We start from the raw sequence: 20,772 nt of genomic DNA, 5'->3' as shown, positions 1-20,772 counted from the left end.
CCCAGCTGAAACCAGGACATTAAACCAGGACATCTGGAATATTGTGTCCAGTTCTGGGCCCCTCAGTTCAAGAAGGACAGGGACCTGCTGGAGAGAGTCCAGCGCAGGGCAGCTAAGATGATTAAGGGAGTGGAGCATCTCCCTTATGAGGGAAGACTGAGGGAGCTGGGTCTCTATAGTTTAGAGAAGAGGAGACTGAGGGGTTACCTTATTAGTGTATATAAATATATAAAGGGGGAGTGTCACGAGGATGGAGCCAGGCTCTACTCAGTGGCAAACAATGATAGGACAAGGGGTAATGGGTACAAACTGGAACACAAGAGGTTCCACTTAAACTTGAGAAGAAACTTCTTCTCAGTGAGGGTGACGGAACACTGGAACAGGCTGCCCAGGGAGGTTATGGAGTCTCCTTCCCTGGAGACATTCCAAACCTGCCTGGCCACATTCCTGTGTAACATTATCTAGGTGTTCCTGCTCCGGCAGGGGGATTGGACTAGATGATCTTTTGAGGTCCCTTCCAATCTCTAGCATACTCTGAAACGTGAAACTGTGACATTTTTAACATTAAAAAATTATAAAAAAATTTATTATCCTCAAAAGTTTATGCCAGACATCACCTTTTGTTTAAAAGTTGTTTATTAACAATATAATGATTTTGCAGAGTAACTGCTCACATTTTTCATTTCAGAACAAAATCACAGAAAAGAAGGTTTGAGGAGGAACTGAATGAGAGAATGATCCAGGCCATTGATGGAATCAATGCTCAAAAGTATGTATTTATCCTTTGTTGTCACCTTCATTCAACTTTGACATAAATCTGCAAGAGAGGGTAGTGTTTACTATTTTTCACTCCACATGCACACAGAAGTCTGAAAACAGTAAAGGTGTCATTATCACTGGCATAGGAAGCTCTGCACATTGTGAAGATAGTCTGTACAGTAACATTTTGTACTATATGGGATAAGACAGTGTGAATCATGGTGTGACAGAGGTTTTGGCTTGTCTTGATCTTCATGGCAAAGAGATTTTTGCTCTGTAACTGTGTCTGTGCACTCGTAGCTGTAACTGCAGAATTAACTCATCTGAGAGCAGAGAAGTAAAACACGAGAAATAGCTCAGGAATCAGAATGACGTGAAAACTGATGCTTCACAATTGTCACAGAAACATCCCCTCAGAATTAGAAACTTTCCTTAAAATCATAGTTTCTGTTTCAACTGGTAAGTTCATTTCTTAGAGAAGGCTAAGCTTGATGGCATATTGAAATAGCTGGGGGAGGCAATGTGGCATGTGTTTTTAATGTGTCCCAGGAAGAACTGGAGGCAGTATTGATGTTCCCTGTTTGCTGGTGAATAGATAAGACTGAGTGAAAAATCAATACCAGTCCAAAATAAGTGTTCAGGCTTCTTGTATTTATCTGGTGAAATAAGGGAATTGCCTTTCAAAAATGTGGGCAATAATTGTGATGAACTACACATTTCCCCCAACCCTTCTTTTGTTACTTAGAATTTTAATCATCTGAGTATTGCACCTAATTATTAAAAGCTCACATGTAACATTTGAGGGTGTTTTTTTTTTTTCTGATAGCCTTATTAAAATGTACTTGGCTTTAAAAAATATTTTAAAGTAATTATGTATAGAAAAGAGTGTTGATAGTTATAGGTCATACAAGGAATATAGTGATAGAAGGTGGGTCAGATGATAGGCGAAGCCTTTTGATTATACTGGACTTGCCTAAAACAGCCTGTAGGTTCTAGTAGTTTGTATGTGTCTTCAGGTACGCTTGCCTCAGTAAGTGGATTGTAAAAATGACATTCAATGCCAAAAGTAAAACATCTGTATAAATGCATTAAAATAAAGCATTGGTATGATCATACTGTGTGTTGTTTTATCTCAGGGAATCCCTGCCTCATCTAATTAGTGCATAAAATTCCAAGAAACCTAGGGATAAAAGACATGATAAAAATGTTTCTGAAAATGTTTCAGTGCATTTTATGAATTACCTGGGGAACTGCAGAAAGAGAAGGAGAGATATTACATATCTAGAAGGCTGGATGCCACCTTCCAAAACTTAATTGTCTACCCCTATATTGATTTGCTGAATGGATCACTTAAACAGTATTATTCAGTTGATTACCTGAGAATAAGTTGTCAAAACCACTGGTTCCCCAAACAGCAAGTTGAATAATATTTTAAATATGTGAACGTTAAGTGCTCAGAAAAATAAGTATAAGACTTCTTACATTTAGGACACAAAACACATTTTTGTTTTCTTTATAATTGTGCATGTTTTTTGTGCCTCAATTTTTTGCCTGTAAAATGAAAATAACGTCGACTAGTTAAACGGATTGGTTGTGAAGATAAAGCTTTTGCTTTTGTGACTCAAGTAGCAAACATTTAAGAAAATCTGTGAGAAAACTGGTATTTCTTAATGTTTTTAAGTCTAAAGTTTGGATTGTATAGTGACTAGGTCTGTGACTGAGGAAAATTAAAAAAATCTGCACATAAAATATGGCATTAAAATTGCCATTCTTTTAAGCTTTTTAATTAGAAAATTCCATGAAAACAATTAAAACCCAAACATTCATTGCACAGAGCCGTTGTTTCTTCTACTCTGAGCTGTCAGTATGGTCTAACATCGTGGTTCTTTGCCATATGTCATCCTGTAACTGTTTGCAAGCAAATGGTTGTAATATGTGTGTCTCTGGACATTACATTCCCAGGTGCTTAAGGGCCAGTAACTGGAAGACAAGGGAATGTAGAGTGTGGATCGTAGTCCAAGACAAAGCTATAGTCCAAATGAATCATCGTTTTTAGCTAGTGTAAAGTAGTACGGTACGTACTGAAATGGTACGTCGGGTTTTCAAAGTAGTGTAGCATTTTCTCTGACCTCCCTTAGTGCTGTTCTGCTGTTTCACAAGCTAGCTTAGCTGCCTTTCCACAAAACTGCCAAGTGGCACATGCACACACTGTCAGTAACTCGGAGCATCTGGGTTGGATTCCTTCTTCTGGAATGCAGATGAAACTGTGGCATCAAAAAAGCAGGCCACTGGCCTTACTGCATGCTTCAGTGTAGTAGATTTAGCTGGTAATGCTCCTTGCAAAGTTGCATGAAGAAAGCTGTGACCTGTTTATTCATTCTTATTATTTTAGAGCACTGCACTAAAGACATGTAAATACAGATTCAAAAGAGTGAATGAGGAATAAAGAGCTTCTGTCTCTCAGCTGAGTGCTTTAGGCATTAGAGTGTAATATCATACTTTCTCCACATGTTTCCTTTCTCTGTACCTTGAACAAAATATTCCTGGCTGCAAAATGCCCATCCTGCACAGGAGAGGGATGAGCAACCATAGCTATACCACCCTGAACCTTGGTAGCTACGGGACTTTTGTAGGACTTGTGATGGATGGATAGCAATCTGCTAGCTTAATATATACCTACAGAGGGAGCTAAACTAAAGTTATTCGCTCTTTGATAAGTAGGTTACTGTGTTAAGGAGCCACACTCTTTTTTTTTTTCTCCAAGTCATGGTGGCTGCTATGTTCCATGCATAATTCGTTGTTGTCAATCAGTACAAGCCCTATAAAACCACATGCTTCTGTGGATACTGGCACAATTCAGCTGTTTCTGTCATTCCTTGAATTGCAAAGGAATGTAAACAGAAATTTGGTACCTAGCTTCCTAGGAGACATTGGAAGATACTTTGGTAACTTTTAGGCTCATTGAGGAGTCACGCAGGGCAGAATTCTTCAGCCCTTCTCTCTCTCATGGAGGTATGTGACTTTGTGCTCCCTGTTCTGTACTTACTCTCCACTTCCATTTGTCTGTGTTAAACTGTTTCCCTCATCTCAGACCTCTTGGCATCTGCAACCTAAAACCAGTAGAGTTTTTTTTTCTAAGTAGAAGTAAAAGCTCCTGAAAACGGGAGCTTGCAATGTGAAGTATAAGGCAGCATTTGCAGTAAATGGCACTACTGATTTCACATGCAATCAGGTGTGTACAGACCAAATTAGGTCTTTGGGATTAGGTCTGCAGACAGAACTTTTTGGTGGTAATGGTGATTAAACGAATCTGCCTGTCAGATACTGTAAAAAAAAAAAAAAAGAAATTAGTTACCAATTTGGAGAATAGAGTTACTATTTTTTTTCAATTTTTATAACTAAATGGAAGAAGACTTGCACTTAATTTTCATAGCTAACCAAAAACGTCCCACAAACTTAATGTTTTTTTTCCAGTAGATTGCAGCTAGACCCAAACAAAATAATGCTATATATACAACAGCCTATCATACCTGTTTCTTCTCAGAATCCTAATTATAATCAGACATAGATATGGGCCACTGCAGAGCAAACTGGAAAATAACTTCTGAATTAAGCATACCTAGAACTGGACGGGTTTTCAGCCTCTTTTTGTAGGGAAACTGATTGCACAGGAGCAGAGACAGTCTCCCAGGCAAGGAAAAAAATATTTTAGATTTCACAAATCAAAGTTAGTAGCTTACACTCTACTCCATCCACTCCTGTTCTCCCAGGACCTTAACTTAGGATATATTCCACTGCAGTTTATTGCTGCTACATTATTTGCATTGCAGCCTGTCAGTTGAGACATTCGCTTTTATTTAGAAGGCATTAACTAAACAACTAGCTTCAGGCCTAATTTAAAGTTATTGCTGGAAAGGTTGCAAAAAAAATCTAAAGCCCTGCTATTAGTGCTCAAGTTCAAATACTGCATGTTCACAGAAGCAGTCTGCTTAAATATTTTTTCTTTCAGATTTATCTAGTCCTCTTGAGGTGCAAGCAACATAACCCTCTTGAAATTTAAATATGTGTCTTTTCAAGTGTCCCTTAAAATAAATGTAAACTTTCATATTAGAACATTTCATTTTGTAAAATTTATGTCAAGCCTTTGTCAATATTCACTTCTTTTAAAACAGATTTGTCATTTTGATGGAAGTACTTATTCTATGTCTCCTCTTTAAGCAGGAAAGAAGATTTTATAATCTGTATAAAGATTAAAATCTACCTCTAGAGTACAGGGTCAAAGACAAAATCACTCCACCTATTTTAATAACGTTTTTTACATTTTCATTTGGAATAGGAGTTCATAAAGTGTAATTTATCTGCCACTCTTGCATACTATAACTGCATTTCTTAAAGGTTCCTTGTGAAGGGCTGTTTTTGTCTCACATTCCTTTATGTTTGCGGGGTATGTCACATCATTTTGGACATGAGGGAAATATCAGTGTCAGAATTACATCATATAAATCTCTCCCTTGACTGTCCTTAGGAATGATCCACATTCCTTTGACTAAACTTTTGTTTCATGTATGTGTTAGCAACCGAAGTCAAAAGGGAAAAAGGATTTTTAGATTCTGCTTTGTCAGTGCAATTTACTATATACATTGCAGTACACAAGAAGTTGCTTTATTCAAAGTTATTTTATTATTTTACAACATTTCAGTAATTGAAAAAGACAAGGCTACTTTATTTTTATGTCAGTTATAATGTTCCTTTTCTCTTCTAGGCAGTGGCTTAAATCTGAAGATATTCAAAGAATATCACTTCTTTTCTATAATAAGACCCTGGAAAAAGAAGTAAGTTATTTTTGCTGCAAATTATGGTGGATTCCTTCTTTGCCTTATCCTAAGTGAAGCTTATATCCTTTGCTTTTGAAACACAGAGCCATGGCCACAGCGCCTCTCCTGCAGGGAGAAATTTTCAAACCTTGCAATAGTATTTTAGTTAATTTATGAAAGAAACTTTATGAATGTGATGTCTGAGACTGCTTTCCTGTTTGTAGGGCTCTGCAGTTCACTTGAATGTCTTGAAATGTTCATGGTCTTGCAGAAGTGGGGATAGGTTTGATAGTCCAAATTTGATGTAGCTGGAACAACGAATTCCTAAGTTCCATCACTTACATCCATAAAAGGCATTTATCATACACCACTGGTTTTAGTTTGTTTTTTTTTTTCTCCATGTCTCAAAGATTCCACCTGTAGTAATGATAGTCTTATGATGATATGAGCTCATTAGTTTTCTCTATATGCATTGATAATCAGACTCATTGTGGAGAAGCAATACTATAAACTTTTTTCTAAGAAAAACATCTAGCTGTCTTGGATGCACCACACTTAATATTCTTCTGACCAATATGTGTGTGATAAAACATGTTTGAGACATGTATATACAGATGGACTAAATGACATTGTTTCTAGTCCTTGGAGTAATGATCAGAATGAAAGTGAAAAGAAAGCCACTGGGTTGCTAAACTCAATTTCTAAATGTTCATTAAAGCTTGGTGCACCAGTTTCAAGGGCAGAACTTGGCACTAAGCACAAAGACACAGCTGTGTGCTTGCAGTTAGAAAGCACAGCTCACACACTTTCCATTTTATGAAGTTTCCATTTTGAGCACTTCGTGCAAATAATCTTTGGTACATTTTCGTTCAATAATCAAATTTTAAATTCTTACCTTACTTGGAAAGGGTGAGTAACTTTAATAGGCCCGATACTTAGGTCATTTCCCTTAGAGTACTTAATTGGTTTCAATCTAGACACAGCTATCTTAAATAGCAGAATAACTCTGATAAATATTTCATTACTTAATGCTTTTGTCTCTAGACCGGCTAATTAGAGATTCATAAATAGATTTCTTCTTTTTTTTCAATGAAAAAGCAGATCAAATTGACTCTCCCTTAAGAATATCAAGTGTTTGGTAGTATCAGTGGACATGCAAGGCCTTTTAACACAGACATAAAATATTTCCAATTAAGTAATACTATAGGCCCAGTAAGTATCAATATGACTGCTAGCTATACTGTTGGAAATAGGACTTTTATACACACCTATAGCACATTTTACAATTTGCTGCTTTGTGTGTTCAGAAGTTTCCTGTCTAAATGACTGTAACGGTTTTTTATAACTGTATTAGCCCATTCAGTATTTATTAATAATTGAAAATCAGTTTGGGGAATTAATGACTAGGAAATTTGAAATCAGCTAAGAGTGGTTGTCAATTCCTAAAAATATTTTAAAAAATGTTTTCACTTTTTTGTTATTAATTTTTTTTTGTGGTGAAATTAAGATAGTCCTGTTCTGCAGCGGAACAAGACAAAACCACTTGACAATGTTACTTAAGCTGTTCTTCAGGAAGTACAAGGATTCAATACTATGTCTGACAATTCCTAGTCCTATGTGAGTGGATCTGTAAGTCATTGAACAATAGGAAATTTACTGTTGCTAAAGACTTCCTATACAAATCTGCATCTTTAAGCTGAAATTTCATTTGGGTGATACTTTATCTGCTTCAGAAACCATGGTTTTAATATTTGCTTTTTCTTCTTTTAGTATCGAGCAACTACTCTGCCTGCATTTAAGTATTATGTGACTTGTGCCTGTCTCATATTCTTCTGCATTTTTGTTGTGCAGATTCTGGTATTGCCAAAGTAAGTGCTCTTTAACATGTACTCATTCCTATGTATATTTGCTCAGTAATGTAAAAAATAGAAATGTATAAGTAAACAATTTTGTAATTGTCAGATTACGGAGCTCAATTCATGGAAATGAGATCGAACTGAGAAGATTGATGATTTCAGCCCATTTCCAAAGTTATGCTTCTTTCTAATTTTAAATGCTGTAAATAATATGGTGCCAAGCATTAGTACCAGCTCTTCATTCATTTTAGTTTTTCCCTCTGAATTAAAAATGTGTGATAATGACAGGAGTGAAATCTGTATGTGTAAAAAAAAAAAAAAAAAGTAATACAAGCTATAAATTTCTGAAACTAAAATTACATGTAAAATTAAAATGACAATTGGACATTGAAGTGAGACAAAGTGAATTGCAGAATCGGGACTGTGATTAAAGAAATATATTTAAAATATTACTCTGATAATACTGCTCTATCCAGCATGCAAACAGAGCATTGTTATTCATAAGACGTCTATTTTTAAAACTAATTTTAACATATAATAAATTGCTGGAATGATTATTTTCATCAGAATTTATATATTATGAGCTAATTTATATTTGTGCATATAAATCAGCTCTTCTCTCTGAGAAAGCTGGAAGACAGTTGTAATAAATAATATTTTATTAGACTTCTTGAAATAAAAATTTGCTGTTGATTGTTTGCATAGTAGAAGTAGAAATTTATATTTGTTTTATAGCAATTCTTTCCAAAGCCAACACTGTATATTCCCTGTGATACCGTATTTCTTTACTCATAGTCTCTTTTGTGCAGCACTATCAGGAGTAGTATTTATAGCCTCAGTCTTGTGTTGTAGTACTTACTCACATTTTGATTCAAAGCCAGAAAGTACTGTTAGGTCATTATAAATTGACTTTCCATACTGTAGACTTGTTTTATAACATATATAAAGTTTTATGGGCTTTTGTTCAAATGTTACGGCATTTTCTTTGCAAACAGTTTCCCAGCTGGCTTCTAACGCAGAGATACAAGCCGCAAAAGGACACTCTTCCAAGAGTTCAGCAGTAGCCTGTATATGGTTCAGTCTGACTTTGGGCATTACTATAGCAAAATATGAAATTAAGACTCATGGCTAATTTTATTTGTAATTTTGTATAATGAGCATATTTTAAAATTTCATACTGTATTTTGATTAGTACAGGAATTAATTCAGGGAAATTTGTGGTCTGTGATATACCAAAACTCAAACTTGGATCTAATGAGTCCCTTCCAGCAGTATGATTTATGAATCTGATTCTATGCTTTGATTTCAGTCATCAAAATTAATCTAAATTTATCACCTATCATACATGTAGTAAGATGCTCATTTTGTGATATCCTTATGTCTCTTAAACCATTAAAATATATCATCTACTTTAAATTAGTGAATTCTAGGCAGGTGTATTCACCTAAGGAAAGTGTCTTTCAGCTTGTAAAAGTTCATGCAATTATTACATGATCTTGTTCTAGTATCAGAGAAAAAGATACATAAGATTTTTCTTTTTCATTACCAAAATGTAAATTATCTTTTGGTCCTTTTGTGAGGCTGTGTATTGAATTGTAAAAGCAAGAGTGTAAAATCAGATTTTACTAACATGAATGGTATTCAGCTTCAAGGGATCTGTGGATTAATTTAAGAGATACCAAAATAGTAGTCAGAAAGGCAAGGTATTATACAGGCATCTGCATCTTTCCTGGAAAACTGGGAACATAGTAAATTTAAAAAAAAAAAAAAAAAGTTAGGAAATCACCAGTGTATGTAGTCATCACGAGTGTAGCTTAAATTGAACTACTCCAGTGCTGCAAATGTTATTTCCTTCCAGCAAAAAATAAATACTGAATAAATAAATCATAGCTTAGTCTAAAATTCTATCCAGCCTTTTTGTTTTATTCCAAAAATTCTACAGGATTTTTAAATGGTTATTTAATGAAAACAGGGAGATAAACTGCATTTGTCATTGAGTTTTATTGATTCACTGTTCCATTAATCTGGTTTTACAGCAGTGTGATATCATTGATTTCTATGCAGACACATCACCTGCTGCTTTAAAGTAGATGTGGAGATATTTGATGAGTTACATTCAGCAACTTGCAAGCGATAAGTAGTATCTCCAAGATCACTCAACATTTATTTCAAAGCTGAAATAATCTATTAATGTTTTAATTTTTCCAGGGTCAATAAACTGATACGGTATTTTCAGAATAAACTTTACGCAAAGTGGTAAATATAAATTTAACCCAAGTAATCAATATCTTGGGGTGAAATGTATCATGAAAAGTAAGTCTTTATTGACATTAAAATGACAGCAAATCTTGATCGTTACATTTCCTTGGACCAGACCTTCAGTTGCTCTCTAGCATTCTTGCTTTACCAAGTAACAGCAGGATGTCTAGTAATTCACGACAACCCTATGTTCTTCATTTAGGGAAGCTATGTTCTTTATTTAGGGAAAGTCAACTAACATGGAATTGATAGTGTTATCTTTTTAATGCAGACTAGTGAACTGATGAAAGTGTACCCTTGTTGAATGGGATTTACTTCTTGTGCTATTCAAGTAAGGGATTTGTTGGGGCTGCATTTAAGATTCTTCCTGTCTTCAGTTTCTGAGACTGCTGTGTTCAAGAAACTGTGTCCGTTTGTCCTGAGTCATGCCAAACAGTCATCTTGCTTTACCTATGGAAGGTGGCTAGTAGGGCTTAACATAGTATTTACAGTCAGGCACAGCTAAATTTCTTCATAGAAAAAGTAGTACTTTTTGTGTGAAAGCAGATGTGTAAAATATAATGCAGTTTAAAGGAAAGAAAACCACCATTATGAAATGTTTGTTTAAAAACAAACCAAAACCAAAAAAAAAACCAAACAATAAAAAACCAGACCAAATCTCATGCGGAGATACAATACTCAGGTTATTTTTCTTGACACTGGAAGTGCTATACAGTTAGTCTACATAGCCATTGAATCCACTGATGGCTTAGTGAAAGCATCACTCGAATTAAGAAAGAAATAGCTACTACTAGATGCCAAAAAAAGTCTGAATTCAATATAGCCTTGTATAATTGTCATTTGTAAATGCTTCATTATGATTTAATCACCTCAAGAGAATTTGCAATCAGATAGTTCAAAACATGAATGTTAATTACCTGGCAAGCTAAGGAAATTCTCTACATCCCATTAAGGGATGCATGCTGTAAGTCGCGTCTTTTCCTAAAAGTTACGGAAGTGTAGAAAGACATATACTTTCTCAATTTTTTAGTATCTTTATTTTGTAACAGGTTTTCATTTTTCAGTTAAAAAGTTACCAAAAAGACACATGTATAAATAGGATTTTTTTTCCAATCTCATACCACTGGATAAAAATTAATTATTCAAAACAGATATTTACTGATGAAACCAAAAAAATATGAAAAGGATAACCAAGATCATAAGTTATTTAGACTTGCAAGTATCTGAAGCCTAGCAAGTTCTCATATGGTTTTCTCAATTTTAAACTCTGTCCCTCCTGTAGGTTATTGTCAAAGGTTGTCCTGTCGGGGTTGCTGGTGGGGCACTGTAACAAAGAGCAGACCTTCAGAAATTAGGTCATTCCTTGAAGCATAGGAAGAAGCAGGTAAAGAGGTTAGCTGTCTCGTGGGATCACAGGTGCTCTTCTGACAAGATGGTTTGACCAAGTCTGTCAGTGCCATGCATCTAGTGACTTGTCTAATGCGTTTCATGACTCTACACAATAAAGACACAATTATTTACAGATTACTGTAAAGACCTGTACTGTTTTGGAGTGTTCCAGTGACAGGAAAATAAATGCATGTAATAGCTTTCCTATGGTCATTGCCTCAAATGAGGCTTGTTTATGGTGGTACTTACATTTTAGTATTTTTCTTCCTCTTATAGCATTTTCAGCCCACTTCTTTCTTTCTAGGAGCAGCATGGAACTATTTCAGCACAGCTTAACGAAACAGAAGTCCTGCTGTTCACAGAAAAGAAGGGGGTGTGGGAAGCAAAAGTCTTACAACTTTTTTTTGTCTGTATTTATCACTCAGATGTGGACTCTAATACAGAATTTTTACTTTTCCTTATCCTCTTTTTCTCTTTGCCTTGATAATTAGACTTTTGTTCACCTTGCTTTGTAATTCTTTTTCTTGTGCTACCTCAATAACATCACAATCATGTAAAACAGCTACAAAGACCTTTTGTTCTTGCCTGTTGCCCATGTGATTTAGAACTCTTCTCATAAGCTGTCTTTATGCCTTGTTAATTTTATTTCCTGTCTTCTCCAGTTTCTCTTACAATTATAGTTTCTTCCTCTACAAGGATGCACTCCAAACTTGACTCAAAGCTATTCTTGTGTTGAATTATTTCTTAAGTTGGAATCTCTGAGAGGTTTTTATTATTGTTTGATTGATTGTTTTTTGCATCCATCATATCAGAGAGTTTGAAATGGAGAAATGGTTACTTGAATCCTGTTGAAGGACAAATAGAAATGGAAGTGTTTATGCATATATAAGAAATAAATCTGTTAATTATATTCCTTTCTTTCATGTCTTCTGTGGCTTACTAGTTTTTAAATTCCAAAAGGTAGAGACTAGTTTTACATATTCCGATGTACAGCTTACTGTCTTAGTCTCCATGAGAACATGTATTCATAAGAAATAATAGTTTTCAAATAACCTCAAAAAAGAAACATTATTTCAAGATTAATATATGTTGCAAATTGCCAGTTGTTTGTTTTCCATCATCTGTCACATCAACCCAAAGTCTGATTAATACATAGCATGTAAGAGGTTCTCTGAATGATTGGCATGGAAGCTCATTGGTTACTTTACAAAATGCTTTTAATGGCAGCAATATGGCATGAAATTGGTTTGTGAAGCTAATGCTTTTTTTTCTTTCCTGAAAATAGCTTTTATAACACTGCGGTTAAAATGGATCAATTTTTTTTTCAGTATTTCTACATAATCTAAGGAAATTAATCATAGAGTTTTACTCCTAAATTTTTAGTATTATAGTCCCTAAAAAGCATATATTTTAATTCAAGGGAGATTTCTGAAGAAGAGAGATGCATGCTTTTATTAATAATGTATTTTAATTCTGAATTACACATTTATGGAGTAGCTAACTTAAAATGGAACATTTATTGTAGTTTTGTGGGAAAAGCAAGTGATATAAGACTTATTTCTAAAATGTCATTCCAGTATTTCTGTCATATAAGCTTTGATAAAATATTTGTTTGTGCTCAAAGTAGTTGAGAAATCTATTTTTAATTCTGTAAAAATGTCAAATCTGTGGTTAAAACTGAAGTTCTATGCTCAGGTGAGGGACTTCGTAATGCCATCTAGTTCTCTTGCTTAAACAACTCAGTTGGCCCAAAGCTTCTAATCTCTTGGCATTCATTAAACATAATTAGGCCCCACAGCATCTTTCCCTAGGCGTCCATGCTAAGTAGCTCTTGTACAGTGCCTGAAGGAGCAATTATACTCTACTGTGGTATTCATATAGAGAGATTTCCACATTTGCAGAATGAATGCATGCACGGATTGTTATTGTATCCCTGGTTTTGTTTATTGATCATACAGTGAGGCTATTTTGGCTAGGAGTTCCTATTTGTGCCACACAAAGATAAGCTAGATAGAACACTAAGAAGGATTTCAGGAAGAATATAGAGATTACTCTCTTTTTTTTTTTTAATTTAAAGTCGGATTTTGTTGGGGTTTTTTTCCATGTTTTTGTAGTTTTATTTCCTATCCTGTCCTCTGATACTTCAGACTCTACTGGCCAGATTTTTCAGAAGTATTGGATCCCTAGCCATTCACGAAATAACAAACACTATATTAGAGCCCTTGCTGACTGAGAGACTACAACATCACAGATATCACAGATTCTATTTGCGAGACACTGAAACCTGGACATCACTGTCCCATGCTATTGCTTTTCTACCTCTGGGGAGACTGTATAATGCCAACAAGTTTATTTGGTATATCTGTTAGACTCTTAAATGATTACAAAATCAACAGCATAAAAATAAAACAGTAAGTTTTTTTTTTTTAAATACAGGCTTTCTAAAGTTAAAACAAAACACTGATGTTGTTAATGCACTCTGTAATTTAAAATAGGTGTGGATATTAGTATCTTCTCCTGGTAATAGTTTTGCAGTCAGAGTTAAAGCCAATTGAAACATTCCTGAGTTGAGAAAAAGGCCTGCCATTCTGGTAAGGATTGGAATTGTGTTTCCATGTTGTTGATGTTTGGAAGATGCAACTTACACATGGTAATGTTTAGAATTCTCAGAATTATACACAAAGAAAGGTCATGCTACAGATGCATAACAAATTAATACATGTTTTCCTTCTCTTGTAGAACATCTATTCTTGGAATTTCATTTGGGGCTGCATTTCTCTTGCTGTCCTTCATTTTGTTTATCTGCTTTGCTGGACAGCTTTTGGTAGGTATTTAAGGAAATATAATCCAGTAGTTAATGGTTTCTTTTACATAACATGTTCTGATTTTTGCCAAGTTACTCTACCTTGGGTAGAGGGTACCAGTAAAATGAGAAAGGTTTGCATGCTCAGGCTTCTGAGAACATTCTTTTGTTGATGTTAACTTACTGCAAAATGTCCTCATTTATCTGAAACACAGGGAGTGCCTACTTACAGTGATACTCTCTTTCCCCCATGAAGCTGGAATCTCTGAGATGTTATTATTGTTTGATTGATTGTCTTTTCAAAAATTTTGCTGTTGTGCTTACAGGACATGACTCATGTAATTTGTGGGGGCAGTTCATGTCTATTTGAGTTTAGACACTATTTCATGATAACTATTTAATTTGATATTTAAAAATTTTACAGTAAAATTTTACAGTAGTTTTGCCATTGAGTGGGCCAGGTGCTTCTGTAATGTAGCGTACCAAGAAATACGCTGAGACAATGAAATGGTATCAGAAAGTGCTGGGGCACACTCTCTTGGAGTTTCTTTTTATAGTGAAGCTTAAGAGGAATACTAACATTTTTTTCTGCATTTAAAGGCATGGCTAAGCAAATATCCCAAGTCAGCATTGAGGGGTCGTGCCCCTTGAATAATATCTAACACTTACCTTCAGTGCTGGTTTTGCCACGTCTTGTATGTACAGTGAATACTTTCCAGGAATGGAGACTTACTGCATTTCTGTTGCCTGGTGAGATTTCATGTCCTATCCTAAACGGCTTGAAGAGGAGCTATATATGTCTATGTCTTTATGAGTTCAGCTACTCTAATGCAAAAGCTATGCTGCTAAGAAGGCTTCCAGTAAATTATGATGATAGTTGATGCAGCGCTGTCTTTCCTTCACAAGCATGGACATGGTTCTGTAAGGTGATGGATGAGAGGCAGCTAATGAAAGAGGCAGTAGGTTTATCTTTCCTCTGTCCTCTCCTTAAGATTTATTCCTTCATGTCAAAAATGCAAGTATTGTTTTTGCAGCTTTAACTACAGTGAGACCCTATGTAATGCTTCAGTAGCGTATCCATTGCAGTATCTGCCCCATAACTGTAAATGCTTTCTTTCTAGAAGAAAACGTCTGAAATTTTCAAGCAAACAAGTATCAGTATCTTATTTTTAACACTATAGTCAGTGTTAACAGAAATCAAGCTTTATTGTCCTAATCCCAATTGGGTTTCAGTTGTTTTGTTGGTTTTTTTTTGCCAGTGTGGGTTCTTCCCACCTCTTTTTCTAAAAGGGTAATTTTGGATGTAATTGCAGAATGCATGTAGTAAATGTGGACACACTTCTCTGTACACACACCTGCTACAACTATACAGTATAAAATCACCAAATAATTCTCTTCTAAAAATAACACGTCTGTGAGGACATTTATAGGGTGGGACGTGTACTGCTGGCAAGGACAGCAAAATCTAAGTTCAAGTGAGGACAGCTGGCTGTCACTGTCTTATGTGCTTGTCTCATACTTTGACGTTTTGCCCTTAGTCTCCACTGACACCACCGCAGAGTAAGTCATATAAAAACCAACTTTGATCAAGTTTCTTCGTACTGTTTTAATTTCATTGGTAAATAAAAAACCCAAACCATTTTTATTAACCAAAATTATTAGCTCTTTTGGAATTTAATTAAAATATTGTAAGAAGAGATTTATGTTTACTCTTTCACTCTGACTTATTATTAGCTGATTTTACTGTTCAGCAGCACTACAGCACAGTCCAACTCAATCTGTTATGGAGTGATAATATCAGCCATTAAATAAGAATAGGAATTTTTCCATCGAGCGAAGTGGCAGAGTGGTAGCAGAAATAACAACTTCCAGAGCCTGCCTTTATGGTGTGTCGTCACCTGCTGGTCTCGAGCACACAGGCTGAAGGCAGGGAGTGCTGACCGTTCTCACAGAAACAGTCATTTGCCCATAGGTATTAAACAATCACCAGTCCCAGCTAAAAATGGCATATTACTGAAAGTTTAAATGGATTTATATGTTTTGTATTCTAATTTCTAATTACTTCTTTATGCCTATGCATTCATTTTATGGTTTTTTCTTTGTTTTTTTTTTAGATAATGATATTACTCAGAGCTAAATCTCAACATTATGTTGGGTGTTAAAGATCCTTTCTGACTTCTATTTTCATATTTTAAATGCAGGCTACTCTTTTTTATTAATCCTGAGTATTTTTTTTGAATTTTACTTGAGAGGTTTCCATCCCAAATTACATGCATATAGAGACAGTGGCTGTCCTTTAGCTCATGTTTTCTGTCTCTCTTTATCTTCTTGAAGTATATACTTGTTCTTAGAAGTACTGTGAAATACCTTAGACCTGATAAGTGTTAGATGTGTTGTACCTCCTGATGTGAATGCAAGAAAGCAGAAATCTGGTTGCCTAAATGATACACTGGAAAATCTAATGCAGTCAATAGAAAAAAAACACAGTAAGCATGTAAAGAAAAGTTCTCTGTGGTAGCTGAGGTAGCTGGCCAAAGAAGTATTAGTCTCAAGCAGATGTTCTTTGTGCTTTGATTCGAATAGCATCTCAAAAATATCTTTGCATTACCTGGGGTATGCGTCCACCTAACTGATACCACATATTCTTTGTGCCAGTTATTTCCCATTGTCCTGGGTTCAGCAGTAGCAGTGAGTTTTTCTCCTGCTTAGTAGCTGGTGCAGTGCTGTGGTTTTGACTTTCAGCCTGGGAACAGTGCTGATAACACTGATGTTTTTAATTGCTGCTCAGTAATGTTTACCCTGACCAAGGACTTTGTGAGTCTCATGCTCTGCCAGAGAGGAGGGAAAGCCAGGAGGAAGCAGAGTCAGGACACCTGACCCAAACTAGCCAAAGAGGTGTTCCATACCACAGCACATCATGGCCAGGATGTAGAACTGGGGGCAGTTACCTGGAAGGGCTAGTTCACTGCAGGGTGGGGTGAGGTATCGGTTTGTGGGTGGTGAGCGGTTGTATTCCCTTCCCTTGTTATTTCTTTTATCATTATTATTATTGGTGGTAGCAGCAGTGGTTTGTGTTCTACCTTAGTTATTGGACTGTTCTTATCTCAACCCATGGGAGTTACATTCTTTTGATTCTCCTTCCCATCCCTCTGGGAGTGGGGGAAAGAAAAGTGGCCGGGGAGTAGACTGTGTGGTTCTGATTTACAGCCTGGGCTTAAACCATGACATCCATTAATATGAAATGTTTTTTTATTGCATATGTTAATATCTTGCAAACCTGTTTAGCTACTTCAGCTAACAAAGATTAAAAGTAAAAACATTTCTTTCCTACAATCTCGTCTGAACGTGCTGGTAGTCTCTCAAATACCCAATTGAACCATGGAATGCAGAACATAATACCAACAAAACAATCATCAGAAAATAACTGGATCCACTTAAGAAATATGTTCTGATTTGAGGTCACCAGAACACCACAATGTGCAGCCAGTATGTGAAGAGTCCTGTCCCTGCTAGAAGACAGAATGTTATTTATTAGTTGCATTATACCACACAGCTGTATAAAGAGTGATATACACAGTCTTCACCTTTGTTTGCAGGGATATGTATTTTATTCTGAAGCAACTGGCATTGGTATTAACAGTCAGAAAGACTGTGCACACTTAAGATACTTAAAAGCTCTGCACAGACTACACCAGCACTACTTGGAAAATATTTTCAGCCTGGTATCTTGCCTCTGATGTGTCTCTCAGTGAAGGTATAAATGAAAAATCAAAGCCCTTCAGTTTCATCAATAGTAAGGCTGTGCTTGTTAATTAAGGTTAAAACAGGAATAGGCTAACACAGGGAGAATGCAGAGAGGCTCTTTGGCACCTACAGCAGGGCTTGTGAAAGATATTCATCAAACCTAAAAGTCATTCTGATAAGCCTCAAGCACAGGCACTAGAATAGCAAATCCATCATTACTAAGTACCATATTCAGACTTCATGAACTTAGAAATGGACTGATTTCAGTAACAAAAATCCTTATCCTTACTCCTTATTGAGTTACACATTTATGACATGTTATGTGATTGTGACCAACTGAAGTAATTGCTTAACCTGGTGAAAGTCACAGGTTTCTTGTATCTGTTGTGCCAATAAGTTCTCTTTAAATATATTTTGAGTGAGACTATCTTGATTTTTTTTTAAATCCAGAAATGGTGCCTCTTAGTATCTTTGCCCAAGGTGAGATTATAACTTCCCTTCAAAAAAGAGATACTCAAGTGTGCTTCCTAGTAGCAACGGTCCAGTAGGCAAATAATTTTCCCTACGGTTAATTAATAAGAACAGCAAAAGCAGAGAGCAATCAGATTCTTTTCAAGGTTCCTTTATATGTATTTAGCTGAGATGTGACATCCATGGTGTATAAGTACCACAGTTTGGTCACTTATCAGGGCTTCTATTGTGTAAGGCATTTTTTGGATGATAGTGTCTTACCTGGAGACCAAGGCTTAGTCAGATATAGAACTCCTTCCTCTAGTTCAGTGCCCTGAGCACTGTCTTTTAAGTCATTCAGGTTTGGTCTTTTCTCAAAAGCAGTGGCCTTTTAACTATTTCATGTGAAATACAGAAACTTTGACACAAAAGACTGAGAATGTCTTTACCTTAAATAGCTTATAGCACAGCAACTGTACATGTTCTTGAATGAGGAAAGCAGCACAGGAAGTACCAGGACTAAATGAGTGCTTAAAGGCATCTTTATACAGCTCACTCCTCTGTTCTTTCCTTTGGATGAGACAGTTGAAATGAACAACATGGCCATTTAGTCGTGACCTTTGTGAAGGATAATACATACTGCAAAGTATGGTGAAATTAAAAATGTGATACTGACTTCAGGTTTTCCTGTTAATTCTTTAGTCTGAATTCTAGGTTTTGCCAAACCACTTGTATCCAACGTAAGTTGAGTAGACTCCTCACATGGATGATTTGGTATGATTCAAAATGCCTGGCATAGATTTACAGGTGTCACCGTGGACTTCAAAAGTTTGGTGTTACACTATGCTTTTTGAAGTACTTTGGTACTTTTTACCAACAATAGGACCCTTAGAACGTAAATTAAAAGCTTGTGTCTCTATACAAAAATCACCCTTCTCCAAGCTTAGGTCAGTGTAATCACTGTCAGCCAGTTATTTGGATTTGAAATTTGGTGTCTTCAAGTCTGAGTGAAAAGGAGCATTTGAAAAAAAAATCTGATTTTTGTTTCTCTTGCTTTCATTCTTTGTAACATCAGTATTTGTAAAATATTAAATTGTTTTTTAATGCAAAACCAAGCAATAATAGACCTGTAGAAAATGTGATTCGCTGGCTTTCTGTAAATAAGAGGTCTTCAGTCAAGATGTTCCAACCTCTAACAACATGTGAAGAAGTGTGACAGCTCTTGCGACACTGTCTTTCATCTACAGCATAGCTGTCACAATTAATTCTCGCACCATTCCTTGCTCTAACTCAGAAAGACAGCATTCATTTTGTTAAATGCTGAAGCAGGTTTCTGTGTGTGGAAAGACAACACAGGATATATCTTAAAAACCTGAATATTCAAAGTAAATTATTACTCACTATCATGCTGAGCTGTCGTATCAGATTTAACTTGATCAGATGAAAAGGTAATACATTAGTCACCTTTCATACTACAAATACCTATTATTTCTGGTTGGTGAATGATAAACACTTAACCATATTCTGCTGGCTCTGCTTAGAAAAAATGAAGAAGCTAATGCTACTGAGATCTGATGTCTTACCTTTCTTGCATGGTTTCTAGAAATGATTTCTTTCTTCCTTTCATCTCATTCTCCATTTTCCTAAGAAAATTGCAAATGAGACAACATTTACAAGAAAAAGTGTTTGACGTAGGCTAGGGAATCAGCAAAATAAACCTGCATAGTTCTGCTATTTAGAGTCTGAATTTAATGATCATCCCATTGCTCCAATTCTGCTTCCAGGAATTCCCTAGATTTTCAGCATTGCTGAACTGCTGCAATTGTACTACATATGCTCTGTATTTAGACTGCTCAAAAGTGAAGTTCAGCAAGTCTGTTAATCCACAGAGAGAATTACTGCTCAACAGTGTATTTTTTCATGTTTTCTAAGGAATTTCTGCTTAATGGTTTAAAGATTTTTAGTGTGACTGAGGGTTTTGTCACAAATTTTCCTTTCATAAGCCTTACTGGCTTAACCTCTAGGCTGTTCTCTGCCATTAGAGAGACTTGTCATCTATTTAATAAATAGGTGGGCATGGCAACTGTTCCAAATAAACACTGGTCCTTCCACTCCAGAATTCAGAGCTGGGCATTAAACAGCTTGGTAAGAAATGCATCAGTGTGTTCTGGTGTGCTTCTGTTTTGCAAATGGAAATAATCTAGAACTTCATTTTTGAAGTTGCAGTCTAACAATATGAAGATTTTTCTTCAGGTCAAAGCCAGCAATTTTAGCAATAGCAGCTGGAGGAATGGAATCTATTGATTAATCACACTGGCTGAAATTGTTTCCTGAAATTTATGTTATTCTCTAGAGCTTTTCTTAGTGAAGATTTACAGAGAAGATGGTTAGAGATGGAGTTTATGCAGTAAGTTCATTTAGACAATTCTTTACATAGAATCATAGAATAGTTAGGGTTGGAAAGGACCTTAAGATCATCAAGTTACAACCCCCCTGCCATGGGCAGGGACACCTCACACTAAACCATCTCACCCAAGGCTTCGTCCAACCTGGCCTTGAATGCTGCCAGGGATGGAGCATTCACAACCTCCCTGGGCAACTCATTCCAGTGCCTCACCACCCTCACAGGAAAGAATTTCTTCCTTATATCCAATCTAAACTTCCCCTGTTTAAGCTTGAACCCGTTACCCCTTGTCCT

At 35.9% G+C, this 20,772-nt stretch overlaps 1 protein-coding gene across 2 annotated transcripts in view; it reads left to right on the top strand.

Moving 5' to 3' along the window:
- Positions 1-20,772, top strand: part of ADCY2 (adenylate cyclase 2) — a 209,046-nt gene that overhangs the window by 149,482 nt on the left and 38,792 nt on the right. For both annotated transcript variants that reach the window (XM_057428819.1, XM_057428818.1), the window contains 4 exons: positions 689-769; positions 5,522-5,591; positions 7,344-7,441; positions 13,817-13,901. In XM_057428819.1, coding sequence (XP_057284802.1) covers positions 689-769; positions 5,522-5,591; positions 7,344-7,441; positions 13,817-13,901 — 334 coding nt within the window. The remainder of the gene's footprint in view (positions 1-688; positions 770-5,521; positions 5,592-7,343; positions 7,442-13,816; positions 13,902-20,772) is intronic.

The sequence above is a fragment of the Pezoporus wallicus genome, unplaced genomic scaffold, assembly GCF_028554395.1.
Source record: "Pezoporus wallicus isolate ANWC-B61680 ecotype Strahan unplaced genomic scaffold, APGP_CSIRO_Pwel_v1 contig_6658, whole genome shotgun sequence".
Lineage (NCBI taxonomy): Eukaryota > Metazoa > Chordata > Aves > Psittaciformes > Psittacidae > Pezoporus > Pezoporus wallicus.
Note: the sequence above shows the minus strand (reverse complement) of the source record. Positions and strands in the feature narration are given on the sequence as shown.